The sequence below is a fragment of the Danio aesculapii genome, chromosome 17 (assembly GCF_903798145.1).
Source record: "Danio aesculapii chromosome 17, fDanAes4.1, whole genome shotgun sequence".
Lineage (NCBI taxonomy): Eukaryota > Metazoa > Chordata > Actinopteri > Cypriniformes > Danionidae > Danio > Danio aesculapii.
Window position 1 is genome coordinate 20,191,059 of NC_079451.1, and position 18,867 is coordinate 20,209,925.

The window sequence follows — 18,867 nt, forward strand, 5'->3', positions numbered from 1 at the left end:
AGTTTGCATGTTCTCCCTGCATTCGCGTGGGTTTCCTCCGGGTGCTCCGGTTCCCCCCACAGTCCAAAGACATGCGGTACAGGTGAATTGGGTAGGCTAAATTGTCCGTAGTGTATGTGTGTGTGAATAAGTGTGTATGTGTTTCCCAGTGATGAGTTGCAGCTAAAAGGGCATCCGCTTAAACAAAACAAATGCTGGATAAGTTGGTGGTTCATTCCACTGTGGCGACCCCAATTTAATCGAGGGACTAAGCCAAAAAGAAAATGAATGTAATGTTCATTTTTGGGGTGCATTATTTCTTAATATTTAAGATAACACGACTACAATGCAAGCCTAAAAGATATAAAATAATACTGTTCTATGATGTGATATTTAATATAATCATCTTTATAGTAATCATCCTTGGTGTGAATGGATGTCTTTAAACTTAGAAGAACAAAAAACACTACAAAACGGAAGAAACACATGATCTGTAACTAAAAATCAAATCCTCTTTTTTTTAAGTGTAAAAACCATCAGAATAATTGTAATAAAAAGTCACAATGTTCATACAGTAAGAAAAACGTGTCAAGCACAGCACATTGTTTCCTCCTCACAATAAATATACATCTTAAATAGTTGTGCAGTACCTGAGCGAGGACAGACGAACACCTTTCATTTTTTTTGAGGAGGCGCAGCACCAAGGTGTCCGATCAGCCTCTTCTCTGCAGGGAGGTCACATCGTCCAACAGAGTTTCATAGTGCAAAACGAGTGTGTTCAGATGCTGGTGAAATTCACCCAGTGCTCTGGTGTCCATATGTCAGTGATCATAAAAAGGCTGTGGTAATCTGGGAAGAGGTCTAAAGTGTAGCAGAGAAACAAAAAATAGGAGTTAGATTTCATGAATCATGTGTGCTTTTGTTAACAACATCACAGTAGGACTGACCTGTTGGGCAGTGGTATGGAGGGAGGGGGTCGTGGTACTGTTGGAATCGGGATGGCCAGAGGTGCAGGTATCCTTACATTACGCCCCATCCCGTGGCTTCTGATTAAGGGGTCTGCAGGAAGGGGTTTCTGAGGTGGACTGGGCATGGCATGATCCTACAAATGAAAACACATAGAATTCCCTGATTTAAAACACATATTCAATTATTTCTAATTAAAAAGGAGCTGAGTGGTTAGCACTGTCGCCTCACAGCGAGAAGGTCGCTGGTTCGAGTCAAGGCTGGGTCAGTTGGCATTTCTGTGTGGAGTTTGCTTGTTCGCGTAGGTTTCCTCCAGGTGCTCCAGTTTCCCCCAAAGTCCAAAGACATGCGCTATGGATGAATTGAATATACTAAATTGGCCGTAGTGTATGTGTGTATGGGTGTTTCCCAGTACTGGGTTGCAGCTGGAAGGCCATTCACTGTGTAAACATATGCTGGACAAGTAGGCGGTTCATTCTGCTGTGGGGACCTCTGATGAATAAAGGGACTAAGCCAAAGGAAAATGAATGAATGATAAAAAGGGGCTCATAAAACGTCCAAGGAGGGCACTTACTTACTTATTTTTTAAATGACTGATGTATTAATAATTTAGGTCTAAATTAAAATGCTGAAAATGTGTAAACTAATAATAAACACTCGTATTCCTCTTCTTCCCCTAATACATTTTTGGGGGTATTTTTTGCATTTCATTTGAGAACCTACAGATCTGGATAAAATTAAGAGACCACTTTAAAGATATTATTGGTTCTCTTGGTTTGCTATTAATATGTACAGTTGAAGTCCGAATTATTAGCCTCCTTGAATTATTCGTCCCCTGTTTGTTTTTTCCCCAATTTCTCTTTAACAGAGAGAAGATTTTTTCAACACATTTCTAAACATAATAGTTTTAATAACTCATTTCTAATAATTGATTTATTTTATCTTTGCCATGATGACAGTAAATAATATTTGACTAGATATTTTTCAAGACACTTCTATACAGCTTAAAGTGACATTTAAAGGCTTAACTAGGTTAGTTAACTAGGCAGGTTAGGGTAATTAGGCAAGTTATTGCATAATGATAATTTGTTCTGTAGACAATTTAAAAAAATACAGCTTAAAGGGGCTAATAATTTTGACCTTCAAATGATTTAAAAAAATTCAAACTGCTCTTATTCTAGCCGAAAAAAAAAACAAATAAGATCTTATCCAGAAGAAACATATTATCAGAGATACTGTGAAAATTTCCTTGCTCTGTTAAACATTATTTGGGAAATATTTAAAAGAGAATAATAATAAAAAAAAAAACATCAAAGGGGGACTAATAATTTTGACTTCAACTGTTTGAGTAAAATTTTCACTTGTTTTTTTTTTAATTTTGTAATTTCAAAAAAGGAATATTATCATTTAGAAGACACTTTAATATAGAGGTCATTTGGTAAAACTGCGTACTCCAAATGAATGATAATACAATGAAATACAAAACTCGTTAATTTAATCCTAAATATTTAAGCTATTTGAAATGTACAGATCTTGAAAAATCATGGTTATAATTATTTAACCATTAAACTACCCCACCAAGAAAAAAAATGTTTGGATTGCATTTCTTAACTCCTAATATCGCTAATCAACATTTTTTTAACACATCCCGTAATTTCTAAAATATCAGCCGCTACCGAATGGTTGATAAGTTAGTTTATGGTAAAAGTACCGGGCTTAATACATCTACTATGAAAAATCTGAAAATATGAAGAGTAAGACCAATTTATTTAAAAATTATTCAAAATAAAACATTTTTGAAAGTATGCCATTAAATATTTCAGATTCTCACTTAACATGAATAAAACCAAAATCCAATGTATAGTGCAATAGAATCATGTTTGTTTTATTTTTTTATTTATTTATTTATTTTTTTGTAAACCAACAAGGCTGTGTAGTGTAAACTATTTTTTAAAACAGTAAAAACATGGTTAACCGTTTGGTAGAGGGGCAGTCAAAGGGTTGATGTATATTTTAATACTGTGGTGAACAAGGCCATTGAGTCAAAAGGACTATGACTCAACCGTGTATAAACAGTGGTAACATCCCATTTCCACTAGATGGCGCTGTAATTTCACTCATCATCCTGAAAAAACAGGCGTGCAATAAGCTGCTTATTATATAAAATAACTGCTTTCTCACCATCGCCAACACCCGATTCGCCCAACACCAAAGTCAAGAGGTCATCATATGTTACCAATTTACCGGGACGATGAGCTCATGGGCACAGCTGTTACGTTTTCACAGCTGTACAGCCTTGTTTTGAGGAAAACAAATGAGAGGCTGAATTACACAAAACGCTGAGACAACAGAATCACTCACTTCTGTGTCTTTCCGAAAACAGCATTTTCCTCATGTACACTCAGCTCTACCCACTTTACTGTATGGAAGTGATTTATTCCTGTAAAAACATCATCCTAGAGAAAGCAATGTCATTATGGGAATACAAGAGCTTTTAATCACGAGCTCGCGGTGGTGTGTCGAGCCGTGAGGCCAATTTGTGAGAACAGAGTAAGTGTTTCATGGCTCCCCGAGTAAATGTGAACTCATTCGGCTAGAAAAGGGCACTCAAGAGCACTAAACAAACCATGTGGTTTGGTATGTAAGGGACTTTAATGTGAATGGCTTCAGTGAGGTATTTCAGTATAGAAAGCATGCAATCTGTCAGTCATGTGTGGCAAAGCTACAATACAGAAGCCTGAAAGGCATTTCAAATAGCACTGCTGGAAAACAAAATGTGTTAAATGGGTATTAAAGACATACAGTTATGAGGAAATAAAATATGAGAAAACTTGAAAATACTGAAATATTTGTCTGTCATTATTGGGTCATTAACACTAACAGTGCCTTAATGTCCCACAAGATTGAATCAGTCCTTTATGAAAATAATGAGAAACAATGAAAATCTGATGTTTTAATATAATTGCTTAAACCTTTACACACCTGCAGGTAGAATTATAAGTGTTTTGAAATATGTTCTTGTCAATTTTTGCATTATTCTTTCATTGAATGGATGTGATTTTGCCATGTCCCACACATTGCTCAGACAACTACAGTGAGTCTAAAAAAAGTATGTAAATTAGATCAAATTAAAATTTTAAGATTTTAAAAGATTTTTAAATATTCTTATCATCTTTGACAAGCTAATTGATCAATTTAGGACCCCCTCTGATGTACTCATTGGCATCCCCATGCCTATTTTGCCTTTCTTCAGAGGAGGTTAAAACATCTGATGTGCACACATTAAGTATCTGCATTTGTTTCCTATTTTTCCTCATTGTGTTTGAAATGTTGTCAAACATGTCCACCCTGTCAAAGTGAAATATTAATTAATATAAAAAATCAGAAATTAAAAATATATTGAACTATGTGGTTATATCAAAAATCTCAAACTTTTTTTTTTTAATTTTGATGTCTCAAATTTCAAAACTTTATACTTTATAGTGCACTTTATAGTGATAATGACCCATTTACTTGATTTATTAGTTATGGGTAGGCCCACACGGTATCTGCACGCACAGAAATCTTTAAATCTTTATCCCATCATTGAGTCTATTTATTTACTTGTGTAAATGTGTAAATCTATATTTATTTTTTTAGTTTTTAAATGAATTTGACTAATATTATTGTGATATAATAATGGTAATATTAAAATGTTCATATTATTTATTTATAATAGTTTGTAGAGCAGGGGTCACCAATCTCGGTCCTGGAGGGCTGGTGTCCCTGCAGAGTTTAGCTCCAACTTGCCTTAACACACCTGCCTGGATGTTTCAAGTATACCTAGTAAGACCTTGATTAGCTTGTTCAGGTGTGTTTGATTAGAGTTGGAGCTAAAATCTGTAGGGCACCGGCCCTCCAGGAACAAGTTTGGTGACCCCTGTTGTAGAGTAATACGTTCTGACTTTTAGTAGATATATTATAGGAGAGACTTGCTTTGTTTACCAAAAAAGTGGCTCTAGATGGATTTGCATTGTGAACATTAAATACAAGTTAAAAGGTTATTATTTTTTATTCCGTAAGTTAAGTTTTTTGTTTTGATACTCTCAAAATCATTTCACATAAATCCGCAGATTTTTTACAAAATTCACAGCAGAAATATCTAAAAATGTCCGCAGATTCTGTCTGGGCCTAGTTATGGGTTTGATCATTTTTTTAAATTTTTTATGATTTGACGTAACATTTCTTCCAAATTTCAAGTAATATATTGTCATTCCAATTAGTCAAAATAAGAAATGTTTTTATATGTTGTGACTGAAAATCAGGGTAAATCCACCCAGTATTAAGTTCCTAACTCTTCTGAATTATTGGTATTGGGTTGTCTAAAATGAATATAAACATGACTGAAAACTTAGTTTTTTAAAAATTTTTTTTCAAATAAATACAATGTACTTATGCGTGTAGAATTCAAGAGTTCCCACTTAGATATGCTTGGCGTTTAAAGCAGGTTTGGCATGCTGTCCCGGGAGAGAACCCTGAGCTCGGAGATATTTGAGCCCAGGGCTCCCGCCCGGTCGATAAGCATATCAGGAGATCCGAGATCAGGTAGGTCTCGAGAGCTACCCCTTTAGAAAAGGGAAGGAAAGGAGGAGATGGGGTGGAAGGGGGGATTCTTCCAAACGAAGATCGAGCAGTAGGGAGAAAATGATCCATTTATAGTAAACTAGAATAGCTCTGATTGGATTATTACTGATTACAGATGAGTGGCCAGACGTGCTCATTCATATCACATGCTCCTCTCGAAATTATTTGATTTGGTGGTATGGGTAGATTTAAGTGTGGGTTTAAGATGTAAGTGATGGTCAACAGTATAATTAAAGATGTAATTACAGAAATGTAAAAACATGTATTTACACAATAAGTACACTGTAACAAATGATTAATTTCACTGTAAGTACATATTAGTTAAGACCACTTTTGATTTTAAATTCAGAAGGAATGTCATTAGCAGTTTACAGAAAAAAATACATTTTATTAAAACATTTAACTGAATCATACACCCTGAGAAACTGATCATTTTCCAGTGGTCTGGTCTCTTATTTTTATTTTCTGTGTGTATATATTACATTCAAAAGACAATCTGTATTTATAATGTCTTGCGCTGGTCTGTGGGGCATATAAATAATATTAATTTGGTACAAAAATCTTTATCTGCAAATGCTATGTTTTTAACGGTGCATTGGATTGTTGTAGTGCTCAGTGTCAACAATATTTTGCTAGTTTCATCACGTCTCTTTCTGGTCTCCTTGCACGCAGCATGTGACATTCAGCAGGTTTATGAGCTTTATATTGTTATGACAGACAGTTCTATTGGATAAAACTGCAGACACAAGGTTAGTAAATGATTGTATCAACGCTGGCCTCATGCTAAGATATATTGTTTTGTTTATACTATGTCAAAAACATCACTTTCTATTCAAGTATGATGCCATATATTGCTGGTGCTTTCCTATCAAAATAAAAAAAGTCTGTTTTTATAAACTGAAGGATGAGAGGATTATTCATGTCACAGATCATAGTAAAATTTGGTTACACTTTATTTTAAGGTGTCCTTGTTGCAGTCTAGTTATTCAATTAACTACTGATTAATATGAATAAATGATACGTACTTATTTTATGGTTAGGGTCAGGATGAAGGTTAGATCTATGGTTGAATGTTTATTCATTCATTCATTTTCCTTCAGCTTAGTCCCTTTATTCATCCAGGGTCGCCACAGCAGAATGAAGCACCAACTTATTTAGCAGTTGTTTTACACAGCACATGCCCTTACAGCTGCAACCCAGTACCGGGAAACACCCATACACACTCATTCACACACATACACTACGGACAATTTAGTTTACCCAATTCACCTATAGCGCATGTCTTTGGACTGTGGGGGAAACTGGAGCCCTCGGAGGAAACCCACGCCAACATGGGGAGAACAAGCAAACTCCACGTAGAAATTTGTCCCAGCCGAGACTTGAACCAGCGACCTTCTTGTTGAGAGGCGAAAATAAAGTGTTAAGAAAAATTCTTCCATTCTTAACATTTTTGGTTGTGTAATGCATACAGCATAAATTAGTTACTATTAGTTACTATTACTATTATACTACAGGGCTATTGAATGTTTGATTCTGATTGGCTGATGAAAAACCCAAGGGTAGGCAGTTATTTTCAGATAAATGCATGGCTAAAGGAGTTCCAGGTAGGTTTTGAGTGCATTACACTTCAAAATCACTATGCTGAAGAATTTCAGTTAATAGACATCACTGCCTACAAATAAAGTTGAAACGCCTCTCGGCGTTCTGTTTGAATGGCGAAACATCAAACTCTCCAAAATTACTTGCCAAGCTCACGATTAAATTTCATATTACGAATAACCAATAAAATTAAACAACAACTGTGTCTTTAGTTTAGTTTCTAAATGTTCATTTAAGACAAAATCTGCAGAAACTCAAGTCTGGTCCGAGCTCCCTCCCCCGGAGAATTGTCATTCTATATCAATCGCTGATTGGATTTGTACTAGAAGGCAGGCTTTATTCGCCATATAGCGATCGCTGATTGGCTCCTGTACTAGAAGGTTGGGTTTCATTTGCCATATAGACAGTTACACTTTTCCCCAATCAAAAGAATGCGAGTCTTGTGTATTCTATAGTCTTTGCTACAAGCCAAAACAAAAACAAAACAAAAGGCTTTGGATGACATTTAAGAAACGAGTCTTACGCAAAGAAGCAGTTTGAGGGCAAAAACTTGACATATGTCTTGAAATACAACATCTGAAGTATAGATGTGGTAACTATAGTATAAGCAGAATAAATAACTCTACTTCATTGACTTGTAAGAAAATATCCCACACCTCAGCCGTCACCAGTTATTATTTACATAGGCTTTATTTAGTTTAAAAGGACTTAAAATGTTAATCATTTAAAATAAATGCAATTATTTTTAATGTTTATTGTAAGTTGCAAAAATTTACAGCTACACTAATCCTGATTTCAATTTGATATGTTTATACAGTACGTGTGTTAAATATTTTCAATATCGACATTAATACATACATTTTTCAATATATTTTGTCAACCAGAAGTTGCTGAGACTTTTATTTAATTAATTTTCCTTCGGCTTTATCCCTTATTTATCAGGGGTCACCACAGTGGAATGAACCGCCAACTATTCCGGGATATATTTTACGCAGTGGATGCCCTTCCAGCCGCAACCCAGTACTGGGAAACATCTATTTACATTCACACACACACTCATACACTACAGCCAATTTTGTTTACCCAATTCACCTATAGCGCATGTCTTTGGACTGTGGGGGAAACCGGAGCACCCAGGCAAACCCACGCCAACATGGGGATAACATGCAAACTCCACACAGAAATGCCATATAACCCAGCCTGGGCTTGAAACAGCAACCTTCTTATTGTGAGGCGACAGTGCTAACACTTTTATTTTAATATGAGGATAAATTGTGTATTGAAATAGGATATGAATATTCAGTAGGGTCAGGGCTTTCTTATTTTGCATCATTCCATCTTAGTAAAATACAGTTAAGAGGAATGTGATTGAGAATATTGTGACTGAAGACGTGAACCTGACATGAACAGAGAAGGACTACCACTCAAAATCTGAAAGCAAATGGTCAGACTTTGAAGATAAACAAAACTATTTTTTTTTGTTCATTGTATTAACTTGCACGGATTTATTGTTCAGCTAAAGAATCACAATGAGCACTAGCAAAATAAACATTATAAATTTTGATTTCACGTGGACTTTAGGACCTTTAAAAAGAGGATCTATAGTTTACTTACAGTTGTCATGATCACCAGCGATCTAAACATGCAGATTGCTGGAGAACTACAAATCTGCCAGTAAAAGAACTACATATTCAGTCATGCAACACACTCACACACCTGGCCTAGGTCCCCATGATTGCAAACAGACACAACTGCAGCTGTTCAGGACTGATTACACAAACTATCTATACACCTCTCAAACACACACGTTGCTGAGTCTTGTTTACTGTTTATTGACATTACAACGTGTTTCCTTTGTCTTGCTTTGCCATGTTTTGATCCTCGCCTTGTTTATCTGTTTATACCTGTCTGCTGCCTGCCTTCTGATCATCTGCCTGTGTATCTGACTACGACTCTGGATTGCCTGCATACATCTGTTTGCCCCTGTGTTGATCATTGCTTACCTGACCTCTCTAATAAACCTGCATTTGGATCCGCACCCCTGTTGTCAGTGTCACATCCCTGTTACAACAGTATAGTGTGGATTATCTACTATCTGTGTGTGCTATTTCAGGGTACGATAAGTTATCATAACACTAGCTATATGGCACTTCTATAGCAAAGCGTCTCTAGAGGTGCTGCTGGACTGAAGCTCAGTCAGTTGACTCGAACACAATGAAGTGGAGCAGCAGATGTTGTCCTTCATGGCGTCGTCTGATAGCTGATCTTCCAGTGTCCCTGAGCTGCTCTTATCATATAAAATGCATACCTCCACACACAGACATCTCTCTGTATCACTTTCAGTCCTGCGCTCGCTCTGTCTGGCTCTATGCTGCTGTTCTTTAGTTCATCTGCAGCTGGAAACTTCATGTAAGTCACTGATGTGCCTTGTTGGAAAGTTTAATGTCCTTGCTAATGTCTTCTTATCTCCTTCTGCTTTGTTTTCTGTCTATCGATTTACAAGCACAGAAACAGATGCTGTGGAAAGTGTATGAGCTGCAGTTGTACGGGACATTCGGATATATGACTTTGAAAGCTATGAAGGGTGTTGATGGACTTGATCTCTGACATTGCTTTCATAATTGTTTTGAATTGGTTCCACACAAAGAACAGACAATGTGAGTTTGTTGAATTTAAGTTACATTACATCTGCATGGCAACTAATTCTCATTAGATTATAAGTAGACCGTTACGTTGGGGTTGGGGTTAGTGTAAATTGACATGTACTTGCAAAGTTTCTTATAGTCAGGTAAATGTCTGTATAGCAGCAATATCAATATATATTAGGCAGACAGTATACTAATACTCTAATGGACTATTAAAATAAAGTGTTACCAGTTTTATTATTATTATTATTATTATTATTATTATTATTATTATTATTATTATTATTATTATTATTATAAATACTATGACGACCACCATGACAATGACTGCAATGACGACTACTACTACTACTACGACAACTACTACTACTACTACAATGATGACTACTACTTTGACTACACCTACTACTACTACAACAACGAGGACTACTATTACGCTAAGGACTACTACTACTACCACTATGACAAATATTACGACGATGACTACTACTACTACGATGACTACTACTACTACTACTACTACCACCACTACTGCGAAGATGACTACTATGACGATGATGACTACTACTACTACTACTACAACTACTACGATGAATACTACTACGAATACTTCTACGTTGATGACCACTATTACTACTACAACGACGACTACTACTACGACTTCGACAACGACTACTACAACAACGATGACTACTACTACGACGACTACTATGAACACTACTACTACTACTACAACTACTATGACCACGACTACTACATCTACTACTACAACAACTAATAATAATAATAATAATAATAATAATAATAATAATACAAAGGACTGAAACTAGAATAAAATGTTTAGTATGTTAATAACTACGTTTTTGGACTTGTGGGAGAAACCGGAGCACCCGGAGAAAACCCACACGAACACAGTGAGAACATGCAAACTCCACACAAAAATGCCAACTGACACAGCCGAGGCTCGAACCTGTGACCTTCTTGCTGTGAGGCAAACGTGCTACCCAACATGCAGCCATATTATATTATATTATATTATATTATATTATATTATATTATATTATATTATATTATATTATATTATATTATATTATATTATATTATATTATATAAAACTCTTTCTTCATAAACATTTTATTTTTATGTATTTTAATCCATTTCCCCAAAATTGTAATCAAACAAATCAAAACTCTTTTATAACTTTGCCATTAGTGTGTATCAGCACGACATGTTCACACTCTTCATGCCACAGTTTGTCAGTATATGGTGAAAGAGGCTGACAGCACTGACCTGTGTGTGTGTGTATGCAATGTGGCGTGGCAGCGTGTGGACGCCTGTCGTTCTCAGTGTCCGGTGAGGCTGCAGCGTGATGGGCATCGGGTGGCTGATGTGGACAGGCTGGCAGCGGCTCGGACATTCAGGCAGACGACGCAAACTCTGGAAACTGTGCGCAGGAAGAAGAGGCTCCGAACTAGGATGAGACATCTGTGGAAAAAAAAAAACAGACAGACAGATCTTCAAGAACAGTTCAATACAAGATCTACTGCTGACCTTAGGACATTTCCAGAAATCAATTTCTGCAAACATCACTTCACAATCCAATACGATTCCTGCTTCTTTATTTTAAGATAGAAACAAAAATGGATTTTCACAGTGATGCCATAGAAGAATAGCCTGTAAATCAATGATAATCTAAATAACCTTTTTCCCACTATATAAAGTACTGTGGGCAACATGGTGGCTCAGTGGGTAGCACAATTGCCTCACAGCAAGTAGGTCGTTCTTGTTCTTGTTCTCCCCGTGTTGGCATGGGTTTCCCCCACAGTCTAAAGACATGAGCTACTGGTGAATTGAATAAACTAAATTGGCCATAGAGTATGAGAGTGTATGGGTGTTTTCCAGAACTGGGTTGCAGCTGAAAGTGCATCCGCTGTGTCAAACACATGCTGGATAAGTTGGCGGATCATTCCGCTGTGGCGACCCCTGATGAACAAATTAACTAAGCTGAAGGAAAATGAATGAAAGAATTAGTTAATGAATAATGAAAAGTTTCCATGGATGTTAAAGGTTCACCATTGAACCATTAATAGCAATATTGGATATTTACCTATTTTTTTTTATAGTTAAATGTGATGGGCTGGCCGTTAAAATGATTACAGTAATTATCATTACATAATTTTCCTTTGATAAAGTAAAATTAGCACCTTGGCTATGTGTCAGGATTTGGAGATACAGTATATGTATTGTATTATACAATGTAAATATGCATTAAATGTACTGAAGGAACAATTAAATATAATTACAACATTGGTTGCTATTAAAGAAACACTCTACTGTTTTGAAAATAGGGAAAGTCACCCATAGAGTAGACAGTTGAGTTTTAATTTCTTTTATCAATTCAGCCGATCTCCAGGTCTAACAGGAGCACTTTTAGCTTAGCTTAGCATAAATTATTGAATCGGATTAGACCATTAGCATCTCGCTCAAAAATGAGCAAAGACTTTCGATATTTTTTTCTATTTAAACTTTGACAATTCTGTATATATATATTGTGTGCTAAAACCAACAGAAAATAAATGTTATTTTTAAGGCAGATATAGGAATTATACTCATTCTGGCATAATAATCAAGGAGGTTAACTGCTGTACTGTAGCTGCAGGAGGCGTAATTTTGTAATATTACGCAATGTCTGAAAAAAGCAACTTTTTATTTTCTGTCGATCTTAGTACACAATGTAACAACAAAAGAATCAAGCTTTAAATAGAAAATTTGGTCATTTTTGAGTGAGATGCTAATGGTCTAATCCAAATCAATGATCTGTGCTAAGCTAAGCTAAAAGTGCTCCTGCAAGACATAGAAATTAGCTGAATGGATTCAAAAATGGTAAAAACTGTTTAACACTAGAGGACTTATAACATTTATAAGAATAAAATGTGAATTTGCATTGAAGTTGAATTTTTTAAATGTAAATTTTTAATGTATTCAGGCCAGTCTTGTTCATGCAATTTTCACAGAAACCACAGTTACATTTGATTATGATTATATTAATACATACTATTATAGATGACAATATTCAACCTAGGGGACAGAATGGTGGCTTAATGGTTTGCACTGTCACCTCACAGCAAGAAGGTCATTGGTTCGAGTCCCGATTGGCCCACTTGGCATTTCTGTGTGGAGTTTGCCTGTTCGCGTAAATTTCCTCCGGTTTCCCCCACAGTCCAAAGATCGGTATAAATAAATTGGGTAAACAAAAATTGGCCAAAGTGTATGAGTGTGTGTGTGTGTGTGAATGCGAGAGTGTATGGGTGTTTCCCAGTACTGGGCTGCAGCTGGAAGGGCATTCGCTGCTTAAAACACATGATGGAATAGTTGGCAGTTCATTCCACTGTGGCGACCCCTGATAGATAAGGGACTAAGCTGAAGGAATATGTATGAATGAATGAATATTCAATTTAAGAAAGTTAAAAGCAGAATATTAAAATTTTTTAAATACAATTTCTTTACAGAAGTTATTTGTTTAATGAACATAAATTCCTGATTTGAAATCACAGAATATTTATGTTAAGACACTCTGTTGAAGTTTTCTAAAAACAAGTTTTATAATATTTATTTATAATGTAGTAACTTAGATTTGTGAAATGTTCATCTGGTTGACGTGTTTGTCATATTCTGACAATAAAAGCATAGTTAAAATGAGCAATTAAATGTCTAATTTCACTCAGAATTTTGAAAAGGAATGTGATAATTATCTATATCGACTGATATGAAGTTTTGAGCGGTGACTATCCAATCACAGAGAGGCCTGATTACTTGAACACACAAAGGCTTTCAGCCACAACAAACAATTTCAAATCAATTGCATTACTGGATAAAAAAACAGAAAGGCTTCTACGTGAATGTCTGCGGTTTAAGATGATGATCTGGGCTTCATTAATATTCTTTGAGAGTCAATAGCAAAGAATAAATCAATTATGCACCTAAGCCTGATGCTGCGCACAGAGACAGAAATGAATGGGTTTGGACAGTAATTCTGCCATGATCTGACCTCATCTGCTCCTCGCTTCATCGGTAGGAAGACACTGAGAGAATGAATTATGGATTTTGAGATTTAATAAAAGATCTTGTTACTGCTTGTTAATAGGGGTGTAAATATTGATTTATATGAACAATCTTCAAGAAATGATACACTGCCATGCTGGGTTACAATTATAAGCTGTCTTCTTGGATTTAATTTACTATGATTCTTTTTTAATACACTTTAGACAAACACAAATGTAGAGAAGATTTTGTTGATTTTTATTACTAAATTTCAGATAATTTTTTCATTCATTCATTTTCTTTTCAGCTCAGTCCCTTTATTAATCTGGGGTCGCCACAGCGGAATGAACCGCCAACTTATCCAGCACATGTTTTATGCAGCGGATACCCTTCCAGCCGCAACCCATCTCTGGGAAACATCTATACACACTCACTCACACACACACACTATGGACAATTTAGCTTACCCAATTCACCTGTACCACATGTCTTTGGACTGTGTGGGAAACCAGAGCACCCTGAGGAAACCCATGCGAATGCAGGAAGAACATGCAAACTCCACACAGAAATGCCAACTGACCCACAAATAATTTATGTGCAATATAAATATAATATAAAAATGTTTAGTTTTTAAACTGTTATTTCTTATTTTGGGATATTGTAAACGTTTTTTGTGCTTGATTACATGCTGACTTATAGGCTACTGCACCAATCCAGTCCATAAAATATATAGTTTTGTAAAGAAATAATGATTCAACCAATCAGAAACAAAGACCAGACTTGTCCATTTTATAATACTATATCAACTTTTTTACGGATTTATTTACACTATCCATTAAACGTTTGGAAACAGTAAGATTTGTTGATGTTTAAACAGAAGCCAATTCTGCTCACCACAATAGAGTAAAAACTGTGAAATATTATTAAAAATGTTCAATTATGTTTATTTTATTGAACGTAGTTTCGAATGGAATTTATTCCTCTGATTCAAAGTGGAATTTTCATCCAAATAGATCCAGTCCAGACTGTGAAAGGTAAGGACGTAGAATCCATGAAAATGAAGCTACAAGTAGGCGTGGCCAACTGTTGCCATTTTGTCCGCGCGTCATCGCACCGACCGGGGGATACTAAACATAAGCAAAGAGGCGGAGCATGAGTGGAGGTAGAGACACCTGCTAGCATTTTGCTTAGACAGGCTTTTCTTTGAGAGAAACGCTTAATTCTTCATTACCTGCGACTCGTTTGTGTTCTGACCACATGTGCTTGGTTGTGTACTATAGCAATAAAGTGTTTAGTCTTTTAAAAGCACTGTTGTAATAAATTTAGCCTCTAAGCATTGTTCTTATGACGTTTTTCTACAGGAGGAAAGCGTGAGTTTCTTCCAAATACTTCAATAATAGTCAGTGTTAGTAAATGCGAAGCTATTTATGAAATCCAGGCATAACACTGTATGACATTTCAGATAACTGCTCAATAGCCTACAGCTATTTAATCTGTCAGATTCTGTAGTGCATTACAGTTCTGAAGAAAAATATAAATGATAAATGATCTTAAATAAATCAAATACATTTATAGATATGGCATATGAGTGTATCATTTCACTCTCCTTGGAAATGGAGGCATCTTGAATGGTTTGTGAGCACAATTAAGTGCACACAGCATGCCATATTATCTTATAATTGTAGGAAATAATTCCAAAAGGCAACTGACAGTGTAAAGCCACATAAAACAAAACAAAAATACGATGTGCCGAGATCTGCTTCTAATCAGCCGGAATCAGCTGAGGTGAAGTGACGGTGACCAGCGAGACCTAGCTGTCACTCAAGTGGCCATGCCCTTAATTATGCAGACTTAATAAAACTTAATAAAAACGAAACAGATGAGCTATAAAAAAATTCACCCCCCTCACAGTTGTCATAAAGGGTAATATTAGCTATATGCACCAAAACAATCTTTTGTACCGGGCTGTAAACATGTTTTTATCATCTGTAAAAATAGCCAATTTAGCATTGCAGTCAGTGAAGATCTGGACTTCCTGGAGCCAGCCCCCAAAGGCGAGTCGATGAATTGCAGTTTCAGTTACTTCCGTATTGGATTCATGAAGGAGAGCGGGATGTTGCCGCTTGGTCACACATGATATGAAATCATTAAAATATGATTATTTGCCGTTCTACTATGATCGGTTATTATTTGCACAAAATTAATAATAATGATTATCTGTCGGCTGCACAGTACACAAGTCAGAGTAATTGGTGATTTATTCTACTCTGGTGACCCCTGATAAATCAAGGATTAAGCCGATGCAACATGAATGAATGAACGATTGAATAATTATTACAATTATCAGTGCTGATTTTTTATTGTTAAGAATCTAAATATCCTTCTGAAAAATGCTACAAAAACTTACCTTGTCTGCACGGGACTGTAATGGTAATGAGGGGGGCTTGTGCTGAGGTGAGACCCTGAAGACTGACTGTGTCTGAGGAGGGCTGGTTGTTTGCTTTCGTCCAACTGATCTGTGAAATCAAGTTTTCAAAAGTTAGATTTTTCAAATTTGACTATTTTGAATCATTTAAAGTAAGCACTGCAGAAGAGATGTCTAGTTATATATCAGTGCAACTTTCTTTGCAGCATCTGTGGCATAATGTTGATAACCACACATTCATAGTAATACACTTACAATGTGCAGGGGGTAAATAATAACATGAACACTGTATTAACATGACAGTCATGATGTGATGTTTGACAGAGTAACATGCTTAACTGCACTGGCATTCAACATTTGATTTTGAAGTTTTTTTATGAATACTTTTATTCAGCATTACTCATTATATGGATAATTCAGCCACGAGTGAAAATCTGCTGTGGATTTAGTCTACTGCAGTAGGAATCTCAAGCTCCAGACTGTCATGATTGGACCATTTGCTAAGAGTGTGGATTAAAGATAATAATATAGTAAATAATGTTCAGTTTCTTCCCCAAGACATCTGTGTATCATCAGGAGCCACAGGTATTAATTTTGTTTTGTAAGTGTCAGTAAAGTGACAGTGGCCATTGACTTGCATTTCATGAATCACAGAGAAACATGGTCTAAAGAAGAAATAACAAATTGTCTATTTCTTAGATGGCGTGAGAGAGAGGAAATCCTTTCATTTCATTTCTAATCAATTTATCCCCTTAAATAGTGAAAGTGAAGACATTTGAGATGTTCCAACAGATTTCCATTTTAAACAAATGCTCTATTTACTCTTCAGTGTTTGGACTTTCAGCAGTGAAAATTTAACCACACCGAACTGAACTAAACTGTACTTCAACTCTGAAAACTGGACTGACACAGTTTCAATTTACTAGAACTTCTATGTTAAGCTGCTCTGACACAATCGACATTGTAAAAGTGCTATAGAAATAAAGATGAATTGAGTTGAATTATGGCTGCTTTTCTTCTTCTTTTCTTCTTTATTGTTTAATCAGTTGTTTGGGTAAAGGTTTTTTTGGGCTATTTGTTGCTTTTTGTGTTATATTCTGTTCTGTTTTTCTTTATTTGGGATATTTTGTTAAGCTTTTTTTTGTATTTTTGTTTTGAATATTTTAGTTGTGTTGTTTTTCTATTTTTTTGTTATGAGATATGAGATCATGTGACCCGGAAGTGTAAAAAATTGCAACATGCTCTGATGAATACTGTCTGATGAAGAGCCGGAGCGTTCGAAACGCTACATGATTTGTGTTAGCCTTTTAATTTAATACATTTTTATTTTTTGGAGCTTTGGAGCTTTTCGTTTTAAAGCACAATTGTAATTTTTAATTTACAATGCACTTGCCAATTTTACACTATTACTGGCAACCAAAATAACAGTAAGATGTACATTTTACAGCAATTTTCTGAATTAGATTCTATCTTCTGTTGAATAAAAATGTACTTGTAAAGAATACTGTTATTCGATTACCCCATTCAACATTTTCTTACCCCACCAAAAAAATGTTTCAATATTCTTCAAAAGATCTCATTATATATATACATACACACAGATGAAGTCAGAATTATTAGCCCCCCTTTGAATCTTTTTTCTTTTTAAAATATTTCCCAAATGATGTTTAACAGAGCAAGGATTTTCACAGTATGTCTGATAATATTTTTTCTTCTGCAGAAAGTCTTATTTTTTTATTTCGGCTAGAATAAAAGCAGTTTTTAATTTTTTAAACACCATTTTAAGAACAAAATTATTAGCCCCTTTAATCTATATATATATATTTTCAATAGTCTATACAGAACAAACCATCATTATACAATTACTTGCCTAATTACCCTAACCTGCCAAGTTAACCTAATTAACGTATGGAACCATGGAAAAGATAAAATAAATCAGTTATTAGAAATGAGTTATTAAAACTATTATGTTTAGAAACGTGTTCTCTCCGTTAAACAGAACTTGGGGAAAAAAATAAACAGGGGGGCTAATAATTCAGGGGGGCTAATAATTCAGGGGGGCTAATAATTCAGGGGGGCTAATAATTCTGACTTCAACTGTATATAAAAACTAAAATACAATTATGAAGTTTTATTTTTACACATTTAAAAAATTCAATACAGCTCCCCCCAAGGTCATTATTGGAAACTCTTACAGAAGAAGATTGTTCCATCAAAGGGCGAAATACACAATTATATAACATATTAAGAGAAAATCATAAAGAAAACTCTGAAAATAAAAGACTATAATGGATCCAAGATACAAAAATGGACATTCCAGTAGAGGACTGGAATACAATTTGTCCGAATGCACAAACCAAAACATTGAATTCCCGATTGAGATTGTAACAATATAATTGGGAAATGAGAACTTATATTACTCCTGTAAGATTAAATAAATTCAACCATAATATCCCTGATCTGTGTTTTAAATGCAATAAAATACAAGGTACATTTTTTTCATTGTGTGTGGGAGTGTGAGGAGGTACAGAAATTTTGGGTGGAGGTGACTCAATATATTGTAATCATGTAATATAATGTTGTTTTACG

General features: G+C 35.3%; 1 protein-coding gene across 1 annotated transcript in view; it reads right to left on the bottom strand.

The window, feature by feature from the left end:
• Positions 1-496: 496 nt before the first annotated feature.
• adam12b (ADAM metallopeptidase domain 12b) overlaps positions 497-18,867 on the bottom strand; it is a 164,240-nt gene continuing 145,869 nt past the window's right edge. Inside the window, exons 20-23 of the mRNA XM_056477759.1 lie at positions 16,261-16,369; positions 11,103-11,297; positions 927-1,081; positions 497-840 (exon numbers count right to left, since the gene is read on the bottom strand). Coding sequence (XP_056333734.1) covers positions 801-840; positions 927-1,081; positions 11,103-11,297; positions 16,261-16,369 — 499 coding nt within the window. The 3' untranslated portion in view covers positions 497-800. The remainder of the gene's footprint in view (positions 841-926; positions 1,082-11,102; positions 11,298-16,260; positions 16,370-18,867) is intronic.